This window comes from Gavia stellata, chromosome 11 (assembly GCF_030936135.1).
Source record: "Gavia stellata isolate bGavSte3 chromosome 11, bGavSte3.hap2, whole genome shotgun sequence".
In the NCBI taxonomy this organism is placed as follows: domain Eukaryota; kingdom Metazoa; phylum Chordata; class Aves; order Gaviiformes; family Gaviidae; genus Gavia; species Gavia stellata.
In genome coordinates this window covers 30268153-30291239 of record NC_082604.1, presented here as the reverse complement: position 1 = coordinate 30291239, position 23087 = coordinate 30268153, and the positions used below count along the sequence as shown (strand labels likewise).

The 23087-nt window shown below is 41.7% G+C and overlaps 3 protein-coding genes across 3 annotated transcripts in view; 1 reads left to right on the top strand and 2 right to left on the bottom strand.

Moving 5' to 3' along the window:
• The window catches only part of MED12L (mediator complex subunit 12L), a 155016-nt gene that overhangs the window by 95291 nt on the left and 36638 nt on the right, over window positions 1-23087 (top strand). Inside the window, exons 16-24 of the mRNA XM_059822799.1 lie at window positions 11038-11185; window positions 11769-11887; window positions 13041-13184; window positions 13732-13895; window positions 14368-14499; window positions 17377-17604; window positions 20206-20347; window positions 21189-21309; window positions 22017-22118. Coding sequence (XP_059678782.1) covers window positions 11038-11185; window positions 11769-11887; window positions 13041-13184; window positions 13732-13895; window positions 14368-14499; window positions 17377-17604; window positions 20206-20347; window positions 21189-21309; window positions 22017-22118 — 1300 coding nt within the window. The remainder of the gene's footprint in view (window positions 1-11037; window positions 11186-11768; window positions 11888-13040; window positions 13185-13731; window positions 13896-14367; window positions 14500-17376; window positions 17605-20205; window positions 20348-21188; window positions 21310-22016; window positions 22119-23087) is intronic.
• Window positions 2548-3591, bottom strand: P2RY13 (purinergic receptor P2Y13). The gene has a single exon (XM_009810289.2). It carries the CDS (start codon window positions 3577-3579, stop codon window positions 2548-2550), a length of 1032 nt encoding a protein of 343 aa, XP_009808591.1. The 5' UTR covers window positions 3580-3591.
• P2RY12 (purinergic receptor P2Y12) lies at window positions 6997-8016 on the bottom strand. The gene has a single exon (XM_009810288.1). It carries the CDS (start codon window positions 8014-8016, stop codon window positions 6997-6999), a length of 1020 nt encoding a protein of 339 aa, XP_009808590.1.

Genomic DNA, 23087 nt, shown 5'->3' with positions numbered 1-23087 from the left:
TTAGGTTGGGAAAATAATCAGATTTGGGAAAAGAGTCAGATTTGGAAAAATGGTGACTGTTGTATTGAATACGCTGATAAACTTTTCTGAATTACATAAATTCCTTGACTGCACTAAAGAAATCTGGAGGGCCCAGAAGAGCAGCTTTCTGTGGCATGCTGCTGGTACTCTCTACCTGTGGTCTAGATTGATGGCTTCCTCATCTCCAAGGGAAGTCTGTTCTCAAAATATGTCTCCATTTTGGTCAGATGTAAAATACAGAATACTGCTTTGGTGATTTTTCTGAGCCTTAAAAGGCAGAGACCTAAACATTGAGGCATTTTAACTGTTACGATTCTTACTTCCATCTGGAAGCAGGTATCTAAAAACTTACAGAAAAAATTGCAAAGTCACAAATGTTAGAATTTAGGGGACTTCTTTTTTCTGTAAGTGGATCAAGCAGATGTCCTATCCTTGCAGTCACCTTGCACTTCTCAGCTACAGAGTTTGGTAACTCTGGCTCCCTTTTACCTACCTAAGAAGCAGCAACTGAAAAACAGATGATTAAGACTCCTCTGAAACCTTTGGCACACCCCTTATTTAAGGAGCAACTCAGCCCATTTTGTGGTTACACCCACCCTTACAAGCAGGCTCTTAGTATTTCACTGTGTGTACTGCCGGTATGTGTTTGTGCACAGCATTAAACAAGCCTTGTATTACAAGCAGTAGAAATGAGAAAAAAATAAAAACTTCCACAGTGGAATAATTTTTCTGTTCTTCAGCATTTTCATCGTTTATCACTGCTATATTGCTCATTTTATGTTCCTGTCTTTCTTCATAATAACCGGAAAAATGGGCCAGAGTTCCACTTTTAAATCCAGAGCTGAATGTAAGTCTGTGCTGAGAGTCCTGGGCACCTCTGTATTAGCTATGCTGGTGTGATTCATTTGGGAGAGAGAGGACTGAGCTCCAAAGTTCTGCGCTGAATTCTTCCCTAATATACCCAAAGTTCAGGAACACAGATTTCCATGGGAACCTGCCTGGTAGAAGATCACAGCTGATTTACAAACTGTCCTCTCCTGATGTTTAGCTCTGGTCACTACCTTAATTGCTGTGCTTTGTCAGCAGGCTTAGCGAAACATTTTCAGACTCCTCATACATTTCTTTAAGCAGTTGCTGAAGTGGTGACTATTTTAGCAGCTAAGAATTTAATATATTTACTTTTACTAAAGTAGCTAGGTTAACCCTGTTAAACATGGTATGTATGTGGGGAGAGAGGAATTAATTCCTCAATAGCATTTAATCCTGAGAGGAACTGTTTGAGCAAATGTTGATTTACAGGGAAGTTCGGAATGACCTGGAAGCTGATTGGGGATTAGCTCAGTTTCCAGTTGTAAAAGGGTGTTTCACTTACGGAAAGTATGTAACATGCCTAGTGGAGAAGATACAGTGAGTGGAAATTGCTAAATAAGACATACATCTACCTGTGTGGCAGAGGCTGAGGAATCACAAAGGCAGATGTAATTAATGCACAGTAATCTAAAAACAGCTCTGAAAAAATCTGGCTGTATGGAGCAACCTGCGTGATTGTATGAGGCTGCTATAAATATTTAATTTCTAAAACCAGCAATCAAGTGGTGATCAAAGCATCTGGCACGTGTGAGAAGGCATAAAGCTTGCAGGAGAGCTTGAGAAGAAGTGAAGTTTGTTAGCGAGGGACGTGACTGTTTTCTCAGCAAGGTGGGTAGGGATGGGGAGGGACTGTGTCCTTCTTCCCTCTGTCAAGTACGGTTCCTCCTCTTCCCTGCCCTGTGATGTGCCACCTGAGCTGGCACCCAGGGTAAGAATTCCTGATATACAAAATCAACAGCTCTTGGTTTTAATCCCAAATAATGCTAAATTGTCCTTGGAAGCAGCCATAGTCAGTAAGCCGCTTAAGTCTTAACAAGTAGGTTATTATTGTTTAAATCAGATAGAATTATTCTGTAGATTCTTAAGTTATATGAAGGTATTTTAATTCATAGGCTACAGTTTGTCTGTATTCTGTGAGGTGGACATGATTTAGTGACCAAATCAGAAGATCCTCTGTTCTCATTCACTTTGCAGAGCCAGCAGAGCAGCGCAAGACTACAGACTGATCATTGTTAGTTTTATGCATCACTGATGCTATTTTTCTATTGAGACTGATGCGGTTATGGCTGTGAAGTCGCACGAGTGACTCCGAGGTAGTACAGCCCTCTGTGGTGTGAGTGCAGCAGTACTGTGGCTGGGCAGGCACAACGAAGACACGGCTGGGCTTCCACAGCTTTGATTAATGGTGGTGGTGTCAATGAGAGAGCGCAGCTCAGGGGGAAGATTGGTGTTAGATCAGGGTCAGCAGTTTAAGTGACAGCTTTTTGCCTATTCAGGCTAAGCAGCAAGCATAAACAGGGAAATCCATTGTGCCATTTTTATTAAGTATTAGTATTACAGTGCAATCGCCCTTTATTTTCTACAGCAGAAATAAACCAAATTATTTTTAAACTTCTCTATGAATATGCAGAGACTGTAGAGCATGAAGCTGCAGAATCAAGATTCGGTAGCAGACATTCGTGTGTCCAGTTCAGTTTTTGCATTTGTGTGAACTGTTTTCCGAAATGTCTTTACTCTCCTGCACAACACCTTTTCTACAAATGGTTTGCACAAGAACATGTATATCAGGGGGTCCATGCAGACGTTTGTGGCAGCCAGCCACAGAGTGCTTTCTTTCGCGACAAAGAGCTGGTTCTGCAGACGGCAGTCCATTCGGGTGGTTGTTTGACTCAGAGTATAGGGAACCCTGCTAAAATGAAAGGGGGCAAAGCATAAGAAAAACACAGTAAAAATGATGAATACTTTCCCCTTGATCCTTTGTTCGCTTTTGTTGTCTTTCTTCTGTGTTTTTATATAAGACTCATATACCTTTTTGGCAATAATTATATAAAATAGAAACATGAGGATGAGAACAGCCCAGAAGACGAACTGACAGATATAATTGACAGCTTCGTGCCATTTGAGTCCGAAGTAATTCTTCAATGAGGCACACTTCGTCACAGATTGGGGCGTTGCTTTCTTGTTCGATAAGATCATATTAGGCAGAGAGAGAGCAAAGAAGAAGAGCCAGACCAGACTTGCAAGGATCTTTGCTGAGGTCGGATTTTGCACCCAGAACTTCCCAAAAGGTCTCACAATCTTGAGAAATCTGTCAAAAGCAATGAGACCAAGTAGCACTATGCTAATATACATGGTGTCATAAAATACTACGGCTGAGAAGCGACAGACGAAGGCTTTGAGTTGCCATGGTCCCAGGCCAGAGTCCGTCAGGATTTTCAGAGGAAGCATCAGGGTCATTAGAAAATCAGAAACTAAGATATTTTTCAGGTAGACAATGAAAGTTGATGTGCTTTGAATATGGAAGAAAGCCCAGAAAGCCAGGCTGTTCAGTACGAGTCCCAGAAGGAAGACGAGTGTATACAGTACTGGGAAGACCAGGTGGGTGACCGTCGTGTCTCGGTGGCATGGTGCAGAGGAGGGTGCTCCGCTGGAGTTACTGACAATACTCTCGTTTGCAAAGTCTCCCATTGTTCAAAATAGGCTTGGGTGAAAAGGAGAGAGAGAAAATAAAATGTAACATTCTGTATTTAAAATTACATGTTCCTTACAGCGACTGGCAGGTTTACACAAATAAACACAAAACCTGAAAGTGAATTAAATAGACTGACTGATTTATTTTCCAGTTCATAGAAAATCTAAATTTTTGCCTAAGTTTAAGTTGTTTACAAACTACCACCTAATGAAAAGTTAAAATGGTATATATTCATTATGGAGGCTTAAGATAATACAATCGCAAGGTGTAACAGCAGATTGCCTGGAGCACCATTTGTCTTTACATGCAAATGTATTTTATCATTGAATAGAAATTTTACAGTTGTGGCCCAAAAGCAAGGCGCTTCTGGGGAAGCGACTTCCCCAAGCACACACCATTTTTCCTTTCACAGCACAGATTTAAATAACATTTTCAAGATAAGATGCACACTGCTGGTTATCAGCCTCTTACACCTGAAAGTCAGATGACCAAGTGCCCCATCACACCACGTAAATGCTCCGATCTTGCAAGTACCTGAGCAAACTTGGCAGCAGCTGTTTCAGAGAGGGGGGTCTTTGGCTATCTCCGGTTCATCCGCGGTTCCTCTGCTGACAGAAGCCTCGAGCAAAGTATTAAGAATGGGGAAATGTGTAGAAAGATGAGACTTTTTCTGTTGGTGCGGTGTGTTGTTTCCTTCCTCATTTTCATGTGTCACCCAAGTTAGTTAATCACGTTTGCTGTTGCTTTTCTCTCTTCCTTTTGCTCTCTGTCAGAAAGTACACCTCCTTCTCCTATGCTAATAAAGAAGAAAATTACCATATCCATCAAGACAGGCATATTTGCTGGCTTTTTGTTTGTGTGGGGCATACCTGATGGCACCTACACTGTTCTGTTGTGCTTTGCCTCCTTTAGAGATGTGGGATGAACAAACACAGAGTGTTCATGACAGTTTTCCAGGATAATCCTTAAATGTAGCTCTGAGTTCTTGTTTGTGTGTGTGAATTGCCCTGTTCTGGGCAGCACTAGTTGTTGTCAAATGTGTGACCAGAAAGTCTGCTCAGAGCCACCCTTACAATGGGTTAGTCTGCTACTAAATCATGTGCACCGACATATTCAGAAACTGTACCCTCCCTCTGTAGCCTGTTAATATTGATGTATCAACCTGAGCTTGACTTTTGATCTCCAGAATGGGATTTCTGGTTTATTTTGGCGCCAGTGTAGCCAGCTGATACAGTGTGCTGGCTACAGCCACTTTCTGGCTCTGGCAGAAGCTGCTGCTGCTGCATGATATGCTTTGTATTTATTATGTGTTTATTATATATGATGTTGGAATCTACTGCATTTCTCTATAAACAGAACTTTTTGTGTAAGTTTAACTGAGTCACGTGATTTATCTTGTATTTTCCTGTCAACTGATGTGACTTAGGGTTCTGGCTCCTTGCTTGCTGCCATGTGGGAAATCGCTCATGTTCAAACCATCCTTTTGTGGGCAGACATGGTTTGCTTTTTGAGGTTCTCAGGCTGCAGCTGTATTGACAGTAAGTTTGTGCATTAGTGTCTACATTTTGGTTAATGTAGGTGTGCATGCTGATGTCGGTGTTAAATGGCTGGCAGAGAGCAAAGAGCCTTGGGGATGACCGGGATGAAGGTCACCCTTGCCCTTGTCATCAGCGTGACATGTCCCTAGCTGCCTGACCTGACTTCTGTTCATTCATCAAGGACTATATAAAGCTGAGATGGTCCACTGCAATACCCCACGACTGATGTCCAAGGCAGCGTCTTCCACGTTTTCTTCCAAACTGACCTCTTGACAGTGTTCCCAATTGTAAGAGGCGGGTACTAAGCACCTCCGCGTATCCTATCAGTGACTGCTATGTGGTAGATAGCTGTAGTACCTGTTGTCTGAACAGCTCATCTGATCAGGAGAAGCAGCTGCCAGATAATTGCCACTCTCTCTCCATGTGTAGGTACAAAAAATGTGGGGAATGTGTGTTGGGTGGAAGTGGGGCATCTCACACTTCCCTTCTGGGCATCATCTGGAGCCGACAGTCCTGGGCCCCATGGGGCTGCTTGTGGAGAGTGTGCTCTGGAGTGACCAGCAGTGCTGGTTCCAGGGAAATAATGGTGCCGTTTTCTGCGGTGTAACCCAGTTACTGATTTTAATCAGTGTTGGTGTATATACCAGCATAAGCCGTGCACGAAACGTTTTGTAAAATATTTAATTAATCCAGGCAGGTTATAAAAGATGCATAAACTTTAGGGCTGAGTGCTAAAGTAAGTGAAATGTCTCACAACTTTTTAGGAAATGGGATATCAGTCGTGAAAACGCCCAGTGCCTTGCCAGGCACAGAGGAGTACCAGAGAAGGGTAGACAGACAGTGGCTTTTGGCAGGACTGAGCACTTACGTGATAGTGAAACATATTTCTGAATTGGAGCTGTTTTGCAATGATGATAAAAGAGCCATAATTTATTACAATAGCCGAGGATCTTTTTCATGTGTTGTTGTTATGATACCTGAAAATATTATGTACCTGAAAATACTTCCCTGGGTTTTTTTCAGCTTTTTCAAATGAAAAAGGGAAGGTGGTTAAATTTTTTGTAGAGTGCAAAAAAGCTGCCCTTTAATAGTCAGTAAAGATTTTACCATGAGTCTGTCTTTCCCTAAGATCTAAGTATTCTGTAAATTGAGTCTTTGTATGTTTTCTAATATAATATATTGTTCTCTATAAAAGTACATTTTTGTTTATTCATATAGTAAGGTGAAGTATTTGAAGATTTAGCTTGCATCAAGATAAGCCTGATTATGAAATAATTTCTTCTGACATAGAACTATTAATTATTGGTCAATGGATTAAGAATTGCAAGCATATAATGAGATAAGCAAAATGTTATTCTGTTACCAAAAATCTGCCCAGATAAATAGCTTATCTACATATGTCCTATATTTCTGTTTGTCTGCCAGTTGCGTACAAGGTGACAACTCCCTGTATTTAAAAATCACATTTACTGTGGATTTTATTTGCATTTCCCAGATCTTGTGTTGTCATGGACTTTACTGTGGCCCAAGTTAAGCTATTTCTGCAAAACCTTTGCAGTTCATAATCTCAGCTGTAGCATTTCATGACTCCGTTTTAATTTTTTCCTTACAGCTCCAACTATAAGTTCAAACTTCGTCCTAGCAATTCTGATAAGCATGGAGGTTGTGATCAGGTGGTGCTCTTCTTTCATTCAAGCTTTCTAGTTGCATCATTTTTGCAACCAGTGATGTTGGTTCCAGAGTGCTTGTGCTTCATCTGTAGGACAATTTCTAAAGAAGTCAGTGAAATTCTAGATGTTCTTCTGCAGGATTTGTGCTGCTTCTGCCCACCAATAAACATATGTGGCCAAGAAGGGGTATGGGTAGTTCTTATCTCTAGAGCGGCGTCTCATCTGTGTCATCTCCTTCGTTCTGCTCCTTGATCCGTGCTCTGAGTTCTGACGATGCTGTGTGCTTGCACAGAGTGTCTAGCAAGGACTTTCTAAATGATTTGCAAAGGAAAAAGTATATGAATGGATCTAGGCAAGCATTTAGCGATGTCAGCCACAGCGTGCTCTCTTTCAAGTAAAACAAGGTGTTCTGAGCAGAGCATTCAAAAACGTCTCTTGTTTGGCTCAACGTGTAGGGGATTCTAGTAAAGTGGTATGGCACAAAACAGATAAAGAACACCGCGATAATGATGAAAACCTTCAGATTTACAGTCTTTTTGGATGCCTTCCCTGTGCATCTTGTCCTTTTATAGGATTTGTACAGTTCTTTACTTATGAGTATGTAGCACACAACTATGACTGCTAAATTAACCCAGAAGATAAGTTGACAAATATAGTTTACGATTTCGTGCCAGACTAAGCCCAACTCGGATTTCAAGAGAGCACACTTTTTTACATTCTTAGGCGTTTTCTTCTTGTTCGTTAGAATCATGTTGGGTAATGAAAGAGCAAACATAGATATCCAAATTGCTGTGGACAGGATCTTGGCACCTAAAAGGCTCCTTGGTGTTGATGTTCTGAACGGCGAAGTGGCTTTCTGATAGCGATCGATAGTTATTAGACCAAGAAACAAAATGCTAATGTACATGGTGAAGTAAAATACAACCTGGGTGACCTGGCACACAAATCCTCTCAGTACCCATGATACCAACTTTGCATCGCTAAGGATTTTAAATGGAAAAGTCAAGATCATGAGGAAGTCAGAAATGACAGTGTTCTTGAGGAAGATGATGAAATTGGATTTACTGGATATTTTAAAAAAGACCCACATTGCCAGGCTGTTCATGGTGATACCCACCAGGAACAGAATTGTATAAAGTAAAGGAAAAATGACTTGACCCATTTTGTTATCGCTGGTGCAGTTGCTGTTGTTCCTAGAGTAGCTGATGTTGGTTGTAGCTTTCATTTGCACTTTGTCTTTTCCCCCCTCCCTGTAAAAACAAAAAAGAAAAAAATGGCAATGGGAGTTATGTCTGTCATAAGCCTTCAACCTTTTTAGTCTACTTGTAGTTTTTGTTTTGGGAACATTTCTTTGGGGATTTTGACTGCTGCAAGTTGTGTTTTATTTTACCGAGGATGTCAGGTTTCTACAGTAGAAGAGCACTAGATGTAGCCATGTTTGTAAGGTGGCCTCGTTTGAGCTTCCATGACTGAAATGCTAAGGTGAGCTTCCGTCCTAACCTCCTGAGCTTCCCACGCAGCTTCGGCAAGACCTGCGCTGCAGGGGTAGGCAAGGGGCCGGCATGGTGGTGGGCTGCAGGGTCGGCGCAGGCGTTGTCGTGCTGCCTGTTCCCTGCTGGGAGTGAGCGCGTGGCTGACCGCGCAGCTCTCGCTGGGTGTGGCGTGGGGCTGGGGGCACTGACGCGGATCTCCCGGCCCCTGCGGCCCTGCAGCTGGCGTTACAGCCGGTGAGGCCCGAGCTGGGCCGTGGGCCCTGGCCTGGCTGGGCTCGGCCTGGCTGTGCCTCCTCAGGCAATGGCCTGGCGGCAGAGAGGAGCTGGTGAGGGCCGCGGTGCGTGGGTCTGTGTGGGGCGGGCGGGCTGTGGTGGCACGCTGCTGGCAGCGAGGCCGTTTCGCCACATATGGGCCAGCTGGGCTGTGATTTTGCTCGTCTGACACGTCTGCCCAAACTGCCTCTCTCCTCCCAGGGAGGAGGGAGAAACATCCCTTTCTGCATCTTCCTCAGTGTGGAAAGGGATAGCATTTAAACTCCTTTTGACTGCAGATTTAACAGTGCCAGGCTGAAGTAAAAGGAATCAAACGCCCATTTTAATTGTATTTCTGCTTGGCTATCTGTCTGTCTCTCCCAGTGGTGTTATTTCAGCCCCGCTTTTGGTTGCCCTTGGAGCTGATCTCTGCCTTCCCCTCCCTGCCTCTGCTCAGACGCCAGGACTCGTTGCTCACAGGCCGCCGCCATTTCACCTGGGTAGTCAAAGGGTGGATGTGGCACCCCACAAAGTCACTCTTCGTGCTTCCAAGGGGAAAAAAGTGAGAGCCCTACATATTAGCATTTGGACAGCTAATGGTGTCTGTTACTTCAGTGGTTACACATTTGGCAGCAGAGTCTGAAGTTATTTGTAGCTTTATTTATGTAGGTATTCATGTATACCTTTAATTCTAGTTTGACAGTTTATCGTGTCATTTTCCTAGATCAGTTGCTTTACTGGTGCTGTGTTGCAAATAAATTTAAAATTCACTGACTTGAGCCAACACACGGGAGTTGCGCAGGAGTTGCAGCCTCCCGTGCTCTGCAGTGAGCACCTGTGTGAAGTCGCTGCTGAGACCCCTGCGTAGCGCTGTGCCCCTCCGAGCCCGCTCTTACCACGAAACCAAGAGCGTGTTGGCTGGCCAGTCATCCACAAACACTGAGTGGCTGGCATCCGCGTAACTGGTAACAGGGGCTGGGCTGAAAACTGTTCCTCTTGGGCTGAAAACCTTGATCAGACCTGGTCTGATCTGAACTGGTTGCCTGGGAAGGCCAGGCAGGGATGTTGAATCGGTCAGTGTTGCATTTCAAAAGGAGCGCGTAGTGATGCAATTGTAAAAATTACTATATTTCTGTATGATCTCTGCCTTTGTAAAATAAGGCACTCAGGAGAGCTGATGCTTTGTCAGCCAATGCCCAAACATCCCTGACATTTTCTTTACAGAGCTGCAAAGTTTTATTTCGATCTGTTAGATAGAAATAAATTGGCTTATGCTTTGAAGCATGTAACAGATTCGGCTGCCAAGTCTAATCCTAATGAAATAAGTATTCCCTAAGCATGCAAAATCAGACACCTTCGCCCCACCCCAAAATCAAAGAGAAGATTACCGTAGCGTGCTGTCGAGAAGCGATGAAACGCTTGGGTATTTCCTGCGATGGGAAGTTGGTGTTGCTGGCAGAGGGTAGTTTGCAGTTCCTCTAGCTCTTCACCGTGTGAGCAGGCAGGAGCATTGATGTGTAAATCCCACGGAGCAAGGAGAGGCTGGAGGAGCAGCTGTGCATCCCAGTTCTGAGACTTAGACCTTCCTCTGGCTTTGAACTAGTTTCTTAGCCAGAGACAGCTGCACATTCCAGGTGACGCTCTCAGTGCTTCTGCTTTTGTTTCCTCTAGAAGAGAGAGAGAAACAGAATTTTTAAAAATAATTAGAGGTTTACTTCCTGCTTTTGACCTACTGAAAGAGTCACTATTTTTAAAAAGAGCATGTATTTTGTAAGACTGCAACTTTTCTGAGCGTAGAGTTGCACTCCCGTCTACTACGTTTTTGCCTTGTTATTCTTTAGTAATATTTTTGTACACAGCCTTATTTTTTAAAAACTTTTAAAGTAGTTGAAAGAAGTAGTGATTGGTTAGTTTGGAGAAAGTAAGTGTACTACTGAACAAAATATTTATACCTTATATGACTTGCAGAGCGGTGCTCCAGGTTTTTAAGTTATGTACAGTGCATCAACATTTTATGATATGTTTTATTAAAAGAATAAATATAACCAGTTACAATTTAAATAAACTATACACACTTCAATTTTTTTGGGATGTGCAAAATAGAATTTTAGGAGTTGGGCTGCATCTTTTTTCAATGGACTTGTAGATAATAAGAGAAATGTCACACAGTTTCTAGACATCTGTCTTCTTCTTACTCATCTGCTACTGAATACCAAACCAGGGGACAGTTAGGAGGGTCATCCGTATGTGTCCTCTGACTCTGTCCTTACAGACACATACAGAATTCATAATATCAGATTACATTTTTTCCCTCTGTATTTTTACCTTACTCTTTAGTGATTTCATTTGGCACTGTTTCCTCCACACTGATAACCACAGGAGATCCTTTTTCTAATGAAGAGTTAGTTATTGTTTATTGCACTCTGGGTTACTCAGGTCGGGTTTCTGCAGGTGATGACAGGAAAAAGAAAAGAGGCTTCACTCATATCTGGTCTTTTCAGGATGAATCTTCAAGTCATGAGTGTAACCAGCGCATGATTCTACTTTATGGCGTTGGTAAGGAACGTGATGAAGCAAGGCATCAGCTGAAGAAGATTACCAAAGACATCCTCAAAATTCTGAATAAGAAGAGTACTACTGAAATGGGTGGTAAATGCTTTAACGCTGCTGTATGGTAGCCTGTAGTGAAGATCATGGGAGCTGTGAGGTGCTCAGCAAGTTGTCTGGAGCCATGCATGTTGATCACGTAATTTGGCTTTCATCCCCCTCACAGTGAAGTACTGACCAGAGTCCCACAGCACAAAGCACAATCTGCTGGCCTGCCTTACGGCTGCGCTGGGACGGCAAAGGGCCACTGTGGTTAGAAATCCCTATTTTTCATTATAACGACTTGGCTGTAAACACTTGCGTTAGGCTAAAGCCTGGAATATGAGACACTGGCCAGTGAGTGATACATGTTCCTTACCCTCCTAGTAAAACCGTATGACTGTTTTTCAGTTTTTCTTGGGTGTCACCTTTTTGCATTGGAATAACCTCAGAGTAGCTTTGATATTGTTATATGCTGTGGCATATGTTTGTCCCAAGTATAATGGAAAACTGAGGCAAGTAGGGTTTTATGTAGTCATGAGTAAACCTTATTAAGATTTTTATTGTCTTTTAAATCAGTAATAATGCAAAACTACTATGGCTCCATTAAATATAAAATTACCAAAATAATTTTTTATCTGTTAAGTTGGAGATGAAGGGCAAAAAGCCAGGAAGACCAAACAAGAAGCATTTCCAACCCTAGAGACTGTGTTCACAAAACTACAGCAACTGTCCTATTTTGATCAACATCAGGTGACCTCTCAGGTACTTCCCTTGTATAAAATCGTACCCTTTTACATTCTGCTGTAGAGATATCAAATAGGAAGCAAATCTAGGTTTTTAGAAGTGTATATACCAAGAATTTTCAGTGCACTGCTTTTTCAAAGGCAGGAGGAAAAATGCTGTCTTGGTATTCAAAAATACCTGCTTCTGTAGATATCTGGGGGTTTGGTTTGGTTGGTTTGTTTGGGGGTTTTTGTTTGTTTGTTGTGCAAGAAGCTTTCTGGATTATGATAGCTGTCATGATTTTTTAATGAAAAATTTGAAATAAATTTTACATACATTTCAATTAACAGCATTATTTAGGGCTCATTGGTAAATTAGATACTTATTGACCAATCTCTTGCATATGTATTAGCTGTTACTGCATCTGTGTTTATGAAGGACAGTGAACTCTTCTGTGTAACAAACAGTATGTCTCTGTGAGAAGCTGGTGGATAATACAGTTCTTTTCTGGATATTAGAATTTATAGTCAACCTTTACTGTTAAAAAGCTATATCAGTGGCTGACTGGAGAACATAAATAATTCATTTTAAATGACAAGCCTAGCTTTCCTGGTTTATATTAGGACTTGTAAGTGTGCAAATGTATCAGCATAGGATTTCATCACTTTGTCAGGTGTTACTGTTTTTAAGTATATTTTAATAACCAGAGGCTAACATAAGAAATAAAGTAAAAGAGGTACATGTTTGATACTTAATTTATAAGACATCTTTGGATCTGGTCTTTTGAATGAATTTATTACAGGTTTTGTTTGCAGGAAAACATGTTATTAATTATCTGAAAACCATCAATAAAAAAATTACAATGCAGTAAGATGAAAAGAAAAATTATTTTGCCTCCTCTTTAAAGCAAAATACCCCACAGAATAAAAATCAGTATTGTAAACAGTTTGACTCTCAGCTATAAAGCAGCAGAACAGCATTTTCTGTGTTGTCAGTCTTGAAAATAAAATGGCATTATGACTGACTTGCAGGATAGTAGAGTAATACCTATACTCACGCAGGATTTGTTAGTGCTTTTATCTGCAAAATGCTGTCACTTGCTATTACTGCTTATAAAATAGGATTTTTGGAGCACTAGTGTATGTGGGAGGCCCTCAGTCACCATATGACTTTTCAACATTTATTTTCACAGATCTCCAGCAACGTTCTCGAACAGATAACTAGTTTTGCCTCAGGAACATCATATCATCTTCCCTTGGCTCACCATATACAGCTCATCTTTGATCTCATGGAGCCAGCACTGAATATCAATGGACTTATAGACTTTGCAATACAGGTAAACAGAGTTCATTTTTGGGGGGGTTATGTCAGGATAAACCTGTGATGCATTTTCTGTAAAACCAGAAAAAAGCCAAGAGCTGAACTGCAGATTCTCCTGGTTTGCTGCCATGTGCTTTCTTCTGTTTCAGTTTCCTGGCCTCTAAAACAGAGTGCCAGATACTTCCTCTCCTGTCTTACTTTGACAATTATGGACAATCGATGGATGAATTTTAAGTCTTTAAAAATTAATAAAATTCTGGATTATTTTAGCACAAAGTATTTTAGGATGGGCTTCACTGTTTTGGACTGAACCATCATATTACAAAGTAAAGCATCTGGGTGCCAGAAATGCCATGTATTTCTGAAGAGCAGTTCCAAGGGATATTTTTTATACGTCAGCATCTTATTTTGCTCCCTCTTTCCCTTTTTATGTAGTGAGTAAGGGATTTAATTTTTGTTTGCCATATAGTTTTTCCTTAATGTATTTTTTTTTTTTACACCTATTTTACATGTTTAACTTGGAAGTTATTTTCAGTTCATTATTTTCGTGTGTGCATTTTCAGCTGTTGAATGAGCTGAGCGTTGTGGAGGCAGAGCTGCTGCTGAAGTCGTCCAGCCTGGCAGGAAGCTACACAACAGGGCTGTGCGTCTGCATCGTCGCCGTTCTGCGGCGTTACCATGCCTGCCTCATCCTCAACTCGGAGCAAACCGCGCAAGTCTTTGAAGGGTTTGTGGAAGCTACGATTTTCCGAAAAGTATTTTTGGTGTTCTCTCTCAAGCAGAAAATGCTTTTAGGTTCAGGTAGTGAAAGCAACTGTTGCACTGCTATTGGAAGGCTGTAAGCGAGCCAAGGTGAGTGGAGCGGATGGCTCACCTCTGCAGCCTGCTCCCCACTGCTGGGGGCTGGTCGCACCCGCACACTTTGTAACCCAGGAAGAGGGGGGAGTTGTGTGTCTTGATTTCCTGCCCATTCGCCCCATTCTGCCCTGGGCTCCCCGAGTGCCTCTGTGTCCTGTCCTCCCTGGGGCCCAGGCAAATACACAGGTGATATCAAACTTCACATGAGCCCCATCAGCCTGTAGATGCAAGGTCTGTCATCACGTTGCCCAGCTAATAGTGGGGTTTATATGATATGTAACAATATAAGACACATTTCTAAGGCGCGTTGGAATGAACTCAGAATGGTTATATTTCTGCAGGTTGTGCGGGGTGGTAAAGCACGTCGTTAATCCCTCAGAGTGTTCCTCCCCAGAAAGGTGTATTTTAGCTTACCTCTATGATCTGTACGTGTCCTGTAGTCACCTGAGAAGCAAGTTTGGAGACCTCTTCAGGTGGGTGGTAATGGGATTTTGCTCACCACTGCCTAGCCTGTAGGCTGATGCAGGTTGCCATGGTTTCAGTTCGGTTTGCTTTCTGTGGAAAATACTCCGTTGCCTTTGCTGCTTTATCTTTTGTGATGCAATTCTCTTGCCCGTGCTGAGTGTGGCAGCGCAGCGTGTGGTCCTGAGCCTGCGAAGTCCTCACGCTGTGCGGGTACCTGCTGTGGAGGAGCAGAGCCTGAGACCTCCTTGCAGCGCTGTGGTTAGCTTAGCGGCTTGCTTCAGCGAGCAGGCATGGGGCGAGGGAAGTGGGGACCATCAGCGTCAGGTCGGCTGCCGAGACAGCTGTGCCATGCAGCATTGGACCCCTCCCCACACACCTTTGCTTTCGCAGAATGTGATGTGACTGATTTGGTTTCTATAATGCATTAGCAAATTGGCTGTAATGCATACAATGTTGGGTGGAAAATAACAAAATCTCAGCTGACACAGCTGTAATATTCTCTTAAATATTTTCTTTGATGTGGGGAGAGGCACAAACATGTTTGAGTTTGCGAAGTTTTTATGCCCAAATGTTCAGTTCCTTGATTTTTAAATTAAAAAAATATTTTAGGTGCCCATATGCTATATTTTTGGCTCTTACTTTTTAAAGGGGGAGTGGAAACCTTTCATATGTAAATACGCATCTTGTGAGAGTTACAAACCACTTCAGTTACTGTTTCCCCTCCTAGTTTATATACCTGGTTTTGGTTTGCGTATTTCAGATTTGTGGTTTTCATTTCATAGGGAGCAGGAAAAGAGTTCTCAGTAATAATCTTAATATTTTAATAGGTTGACAAAGACGTGGGAACAGTAGCACTTAATATGAGAAACACTAGGAAAAAGAACTATGACATATAGAACTACCCAAGTGTCTTAGCTGTATGTTCATTTTTCTACTTAAAACTCAAAGTTCAGTTACACAATAAAAAATAACATTTTTATTAATACTAACCTACAATAGCAAATCAAAACATCGTCTAGTACTATAGAGATATTTAAGGTATTAAATCATATCTTAAATATGTGATATACAGCACTTGATTTGAAGCCCCTTTTTTCAGACAAGTAGAGTTAGAAGTTCTCTGAAAACGTAATAAAATTTATGTATACGTTTTTTAAACAGCTGTGTATAAGGTCATACTACACTCATTTTCTTCTTGGTTTGCTTGCTACAATTGAAACAAAGCCAAATGCAGTTGTCTGTACACGGCAACTTTTTTAGCCCCTTTTTAGTATGCTGGAAGTCCAGCTACTTCTCTCTCTCTAAGTCAATTTGAAGCGACAATAAAGTACAGTTCATAAATGTTCAAATTTAGACTTACCTTCTGTATATAGCAGTGCTTCAAAAATGGCTTCTAACGTCATCTGCAGTATTTCTCATGACCGGGTTTTATTAAGTGAACTGCATGTTTTGGTTTAGTATGCTTGGTAGATTTAGTTGTATTCACTAAACTTCCTTTTTTTTTTTTAAATCTTTCCTTCACTTTTTAAAAAATTCTTATCTTCTGACCACTCCCCCAGCATTACTTCTTGTGCAAGTACAGTTTCAGAGGCTGCTTTGCTCACGCACTCAGTATGGTATTAGTTGGGGTTTGGACCTTTCTTTCTGTGACCCATGGGGTACGTGTAGGTAAATGCTGTGATGACAGAGTGTTGGGGACGTATGTGTGCCCAGGATGCTGGTGCATGAGTGTCCATTTAAATAGTGCCTGATGTTTGAGGTATGGGGTATTTGTTTTCCACTAGTTGGTTTTCTTTCTTTACTGTTAAACTGGCTGTTAGAGCAAAGGGTTAACGTCAGGCATTACCCTTCTTGTAGATTAATTATCCTGCTAATGGCCTCTCTTCCTCCTTCGCCAGAGCGTCCCGATGAGGAGCAGCGAGGTGTGCAGGGGCTGTGCAGCGACAGGCTGTCCCCAGGGCTGCCCTCCAAGCCCCGCATCCAGGCACTGCTGCACACATCGCCCTCCTTCCTCGGGTCCCAGATGCCTTCCAGGCAGCACAGTGCTTCCTCTGTATTTTCATCCTGGGCCCAGTGAAGTTCAAAAAAATTCCAACGGTTTTGTGTATTTTAAGTTAATTTCAATTAATAGATTTTTTTTTTTTCAGTAATGAGGAAGTCTTCCCAGTTGGGATAATTAGTGAAGTTTGTCCATATGGATGTTGCTTCCAGCTGTGGTATAAAGCCCAACGCTTGAGACAAATGCTCGTTAGAACATTTTGTGTGTGAATTTTGCATTCTTCACTAACACCTTTTTTTTTGCCCCTGAAGAAAGCCAGTTAACATGTGGGTATTCCTAGCCTGGAACATTTCTTGACCTTTTGTCATAATTGTTAAATGTCAAAATATGACCTTTAAGTATCTTTTCTCTGTTTACTGATTTCATCTTTCAAAAAGTTGTCCGTTATGTCACATTATTACCAAATGTAGAGTTTTTAATTTAGATAATATTTTTCTTTTTCCCTTAATTAATTCTTCTTACCACCATTGCAGTTCACTGTGTCGTAACACATAAAGAGGGGGAGCAGCATTATGAAGCACTGTTATAGTTCACTGTAGAAGTTATTGCTAGTGAGGAATGAATGTGCGGTCCTTATCCAGCTGCTCAGAATTTCAGTCATAGAAATGTCATAGAAGCGGTTTGGAAACTTGAGACCTCATTTGCAGGAAAACTTGAATGAAATTGATGTATCAGCCTTATTTTCTGGTAGATGCTCCTTATCAAATATGAGTTTGAAAATGTGTACAGAATGGTAATCAGACTAGGATTTTCTAATCCCACATGGTATGTTTAACAGTATTTCTGCAAAATCCGTTTTTGGCAACTCTCTCTTTTTGGTTCTCAGTAGTGCCTGTTCTAAGGTGAAGCAAACGATATACAGCAATGTTCAGCCTTCAAATTCCAATTTACTGTGGGACCCAGAGTTCATGCTAGATTTTATCGAGAATCCTTCTGCTCACAGCATTAACTACTCAATGCTGGGCAAGATCCTGAGCGATAACGCAGCCAACCGCTACAGCTTTGTCTGCAATGCGCTGATGAATGTGTGCATGGGGCACCAAGATGCAGGAAGGTAAGGCAACCCGTGCTGGAATCAGAACTGGATGGATCTTTATATGGTATATATGAAGTTTCCTTTCACCTTTTTGTTTTGTGTCTTTTTTGCAATTGTTTTCATTCATTACTCTTTCTGGTTGCTGAAAATTTATTGGGTAAGTTGCCTCTGAGTTATTTCATTAAATCAATCTGCATAATTTAACAGAAGAAGTAACAAGTAGAAAGTACTTACTGTAAGACAGTCAGTAAGCTTTTTGTATTGGCCATTGTGCCATTTCAGACAGAACAGCTCAGCACAATCTCTGCTCATTAGAAGCCTCTAAATGAGGGAAGGTTCTGCATTAGGTCATTTCCTTCTTCTGATGCAATCGGTGTTTAATTTATTAAATGTGTAATTTATTCATTATGGAATTCATTTTCATAGGTAATATGTAGATTTTCCAAAGATTTTTTTTTAAATTATTAAGAGTTTTATTGGATAGAAGCTACTAGAGTTATATCAGCTGTTAGTTACATTTTAAGAGTAGCTTGGACCTCATGGTGCCCAGTTCAAGTCGATCTCCAGTGAGTAGAGGTAAGGATGAGATCTGCACTTCAACAGGTTGTCCAGCACTGTCTTACTGTGGTTGTCTTCTGACACCAGCAGGTGCTGGCTCCTGTCACAGCCAGGTGGAGCTTTGGTCTGATCCAGCATGACACTTCTTGGGTCTTATGCCTATGTTAGATCTTTTTAGGTGATCTCAAGGTACTGACAAGAAATGTTGTGAAGAACCCTTGCCGTAAAGCAACATCAGTGTCAGGGGTTCACACTGACAGTATGTTTTCTTTCATAATTCAGATGCGCTTCTCTCAGTTACTTCCTCCTTCCAGTGTGTAAACATGTAAACTCAGCCTTCCTGTGCAAATGTAGCACTGCAGTGTTGAAACTGGTTTACCCTGGTTTTCCATTCTGCAGGGTCTGTGGTGCAGGGTGAAATGGACACTGATTTTTGGATCTAGCCTTTACCTCTGCCCCCAGCACCTTTATTCCTCTTACACAATCAAAACCACCAGGACTTGGTGTTCTGTTCTGATTCTGTTCCAATTTTTATTAAGAAATTCTTGGTCTTGATAGTTAGGCCTAGGTGCAGCAGTAGCTGACAGTCTTTTTTAAGGTTGCTGGCAGATCACAAAACTCAAGGAAATTGTGTATTTTTTTTTCCCTCTTCTTTTTCTGATTGACTCCTGCCCAAAGTGTGTGCAGTTTCTGTATCCTTTTCCCTGTCCCCACGATGAAGCCATCTCTGAAATGTCCAGAGCAGGTCCAGAGGAGGCCACAAAAATGGTCAGAGGGCTGGAACACCCCTCCTGTGAAGGAAGGCTGAGTTGGGGTTGTTCAGCCCAGAGAAGAGAAGGCTCTGGGGGGACCTTATTGTGGCCTTTCAATATATAAAGGGGGCTTACAAGAAAGATGGAGAGAGACTTTTTACCAGGGCCTGCAGTGGTAGGACAAGGAGCAACAGTTTAAAACTGAAAGCAGGTAGATTCAGATACTGTATGAGGAAGAAATTCTTTATGATGAGGGTGGTGAGGCACTGGAGCAGGCTGCCCAGAGAAGTTGTGGGTGCCCCATCCCTGGAAGTGTCCAAGGCCAGGCTGGACGGGGCTTTGAGCAACCTGATCTAGTGGAAGGTGTCCCTGCCCCTGGCAGGGGGGTTGGACTAGGTGATCTTTAAAGGTCCCTTCCAACACAAACCAGTGTGTGATTCTATGAAATGTGGGGCATTCTTGGCAGAGCAGAGCAGCTGAGAGGAAGCAGTTTTGTAAGAGCAACAAAGGGGAACATCTAAATGTGGCCAAACAAGTTTCACTGTGGAACAGAGAAAAAATAACTTGCACTGGGATGTGTCAGCTCTGCTCTGTTTTTTAAAACGTTACATAACTCTGAATCATACACCGAATCACACATTACACAGTATGCGATCTATGAAGAAAAATTCATTAATGCCAATTGATTTTGTGACTCTCTCCTCCCTCCTAAACAGTAGTGCTGGCCTGGCACAGGGCGGGAGGTTTCCTGCAGTGAGGTGTCACTGGTGACCTGGGGGCTGGGGAGATGTGCACCACACGCACTGCTTTCCCGTGACGTTTTTGCATGAAAGAAGATGGAGCTGCTGTGATGGAGGTGGTGTTTGTGCAGCAACACTGAGGAAAGGCCAGAGTGTGCCCTTGTAGAGAGGGGCAGGTCATCTGTCATGGTGGGCTGCAGGCAATGGGGGTTTGGGTGCTCCATCCCTCTTCCTGGGCAGCTCAGCACAGGTAGGGAAGCTGGTAGGAGCACAGGGTTTACAGAGTAGTGTTTACACAAAATAAAGGCCCTGTGCTACTGTAGGTTGGATGGATGCATGTTATGGGGTACAAGTTGCATGCTGGGTTTTTTTTTGCCCAGATGCTCCAGTTGTCCACAACTGAATAACACAAGGTTATACGTACAGTAGCATAATCGCATTTGGACATAAACCCCCACCTTAAGTAAGGAAACACCAGTTCTTCTGCCAAGCACTGATCTTCTTTGACTTAAATATTTATTGTTTACAAAATATCTTGCTTTTGTGTTAGTTTTTCTCTTCTTTCCTAGGATTAATGACATAGCAAACCTTTGCTCAGAGCTGACGGCATGCTGCACGGTGCTTAGCTCGGAGTGGTTAGGGGTTGTGAAAGCTCTTTGCTGCTCTTCAAATCATGTTTGGGGTTTCAATGATCTGCTCTGCAGTGTGGATGTAAGTTCTGAAGTACCTGTTAAACCTATTTACCTAGGGTGCGCTTAGTAAGGTTTCCGTTCAATACAAATGCTGAGCACAAGTTTAGTCCTGTATCCGTTTGACTCTTCTAGGCTTTTAATGAGATTCCTGATTGATTTTTTTATTCTTTCTTACATCTTCAGGGTTAATGTAGAATTTGGGCAGTGCTTAGAGTTTTCTCTTTGTAATTTTTTTTTTCTTTATTACGGAATGATATGGAATATCATAGGTACTCTTTAAAAGGAGCAGCCATGTCTGTATACGTCTTCTAAAATGGATGTGCAAATAACTACCTCTATTTTAAAGACCCTGTTTTGGTCTTGGCTCTTAGATTGTAGAAGGGGTGGAACACTCTGCTGTTCCTTACTCACCTGGTGTAAGTTACTGTAGTCCTGTAGTCAGCAGGATTATTGTGACTAATGTTATCCAATATCTGATTCAATATATTTATCTATAGTTTGATTACATATGCCTTTAGGAACAGATTGAAGCTGTGTACTTTGGGGACATATTCTTGTCCTACAGCTAAGGAACGAGTATTGATGTTATCAGTTTTTGTAGAATTACAAAATTTTCTCACGTTTTTATAAGACTAGTGTTTTTTTATTTCAGAATTTGTGGTATTTGAAATAGGTGTTTGTTAAAATGAAGTTAAGAGCTATCAGTATTTGCCATAAAATGTTTGGGAAATGCATTAAAATGTAGAGACAAATGCTTATGTGTAAACATTTTACTGTTTATTCTTGTAGTTAATTCCTTAATAATCATGGCAGTGGTGCGTACACTGTTATGTGAAGCCTTGCAATATTTTTCCTCCAAGGTGAGTGACCTGTCGTTCCACGATTCCCTGGCCACTTTCATTGCTATATTGATCGCCCGGCAGTGCTTTTCTCTGGAAGACGTAGTTCAGCATGTTGCACTACCTTCTCTTCTTGCAGCTGGTAAGAAAATACCAAGAGAAAAACTTAAAATGAAAAACTTATGACTTCTTAAGAAGTCTCCATTGATTGACTAAGTAGTGTGTTCTGAATTGCACTTTTGTATGGAATGCCACCTATTGTGCATTGCAGCATGTTTGTCCCTGCAGTTCCCAAAAGGAGCGACGCCAAGTTAGATCAGAGAACTCGCACATGACAAGTGCTGTCAGAGTTGCTGACAGTGCACTGTTATGCAGCCCCACCTTCTGCTCACGACTCTTTTCTGCTCTATGCTATATGCTCAAATGTCTGCCAGTTCTACTCAGGTTGTGCATTTCTTTCTGGCATCAGCCTGCCTGACGTTGGCATTTTCTTTCTGACCTCATCGTCTTTGCCTCCAGCCCTGGAGTACTGTAGCTATGGTCCTCTTTGTTGGCCACTTCTCACATTTCTTTTCACTTTCTTCTTGGATTTGTGTTTCTTATTTCTGCTTTAACTGTCAAAAGCCATTTTAACAATGTATTCTTTTCTGCCATTAATTATGTCTCTTGCTTACCAAAAATCATACTATTCTTTCCTGTTTTTAATGACTCAAGGCCATACATGCTGATTCCTGTTGATGAAATTATTGTATTCCAATTTAAAATGGGGCTATGAGGTAGAACATTTCCAGGCCTGGGACTTTTGAGGTCCTGGGCAGATGCCTTATGTCCACGTCCCATCTTCCATAGCCTGCGGAGATCCGGATGCTGAGCCTGGGGCGAGGATGACCTGTCGGCTACTCCTGCACCTCTTCAGGACACCCCAGGTCTGCCTCTTTCCCCAGGGAACAGGTAAGTTGCCTCCAGCATGGTCCTTCCATTTCAGAGGGTGAACCCAGATGGTGTTTCATGGCTTCAGATTTCATGTGTGAAAATATGCATAGTGCAAGTAGAAATGATAGCCTGTTTAAAATTACAGATGTTTCACTAGTGAAAAGTTGATACGTACTATTCTCGCTGGTTTGGGAAATGTTGTATATGCATGTAAAACTATAGAAGTTTGCTGAAATGTATTCATTGTCAACACTTGGCCACCCTGGTGTGGCATAATGTTGGCATAAAACTCAGCCATATTAATTTTCTTTTTTAAGATGTAATATTAAGTTTTAACACAGCATCTGTGTACACTTCAGCAAAGAGGAATGCATTTAGAAGAACTGTTCTGTCCTGATAGTTCTCATTTTGTTTTGGAATTTCATTGAAACAGTCGTGTGAGCCTGGGACATATTAATACTGTTTTTGTGCCGGTGCTGCTCTTGGCAATGGTAGTACGTATCACAGTCCCCACCTTCCTTTGTACTAAGTACTGTTGGAGCAGTGACAGCTCCTGTAGTGGGTCATCTCACAGTGGCACAGAAACTAATAGGGATACACGTAATGCAGTTTGGTAGCCTTGCATGTAAATAGAAATTAAATGTGATTTAAAATAGGATATAATAAAGTATTTAGTCCAACAGAAGAAACATGAGGAAATTAGTTCGCAGAATATATTAATGTAGTTCTCCTTCCTTTTCAAGATGAATATTCTGTGGTCTAACCTATGCGTGTTTGCCACAGACCAAAAGAGGAAGGAAAAGGGCAAGGAACAAATACCTGACAAATAAAAGGAAACAAGCTTGGAAATAACCTGTGTTTTGACTTAGGAGTATTTCAGCAAATTTGATGACAAGACTATTTCTGTGGGAAAATGAAATAGAAAGAAAAAAATTCAGGTCTTAAGTGGTGTCAAATTCTTCCATCTAAAAGTAATATTAATTTATT

Coding starts and splice junctions, on each gene's coding strand:
- P2RY13 (XM_009810289.2), bottom strand. CDS start 3,579: ATGGGAGACTTTGCAAACGAGAGTATTGTCAGTAACTCCAGCGGAGCA.
- P2RY12 (XM_009810288.1), bottom strand. CDS start 8,016: ATGAAAGCTACAACCAACATCAGCTACTCTAGGAACAACAGCAACTGC.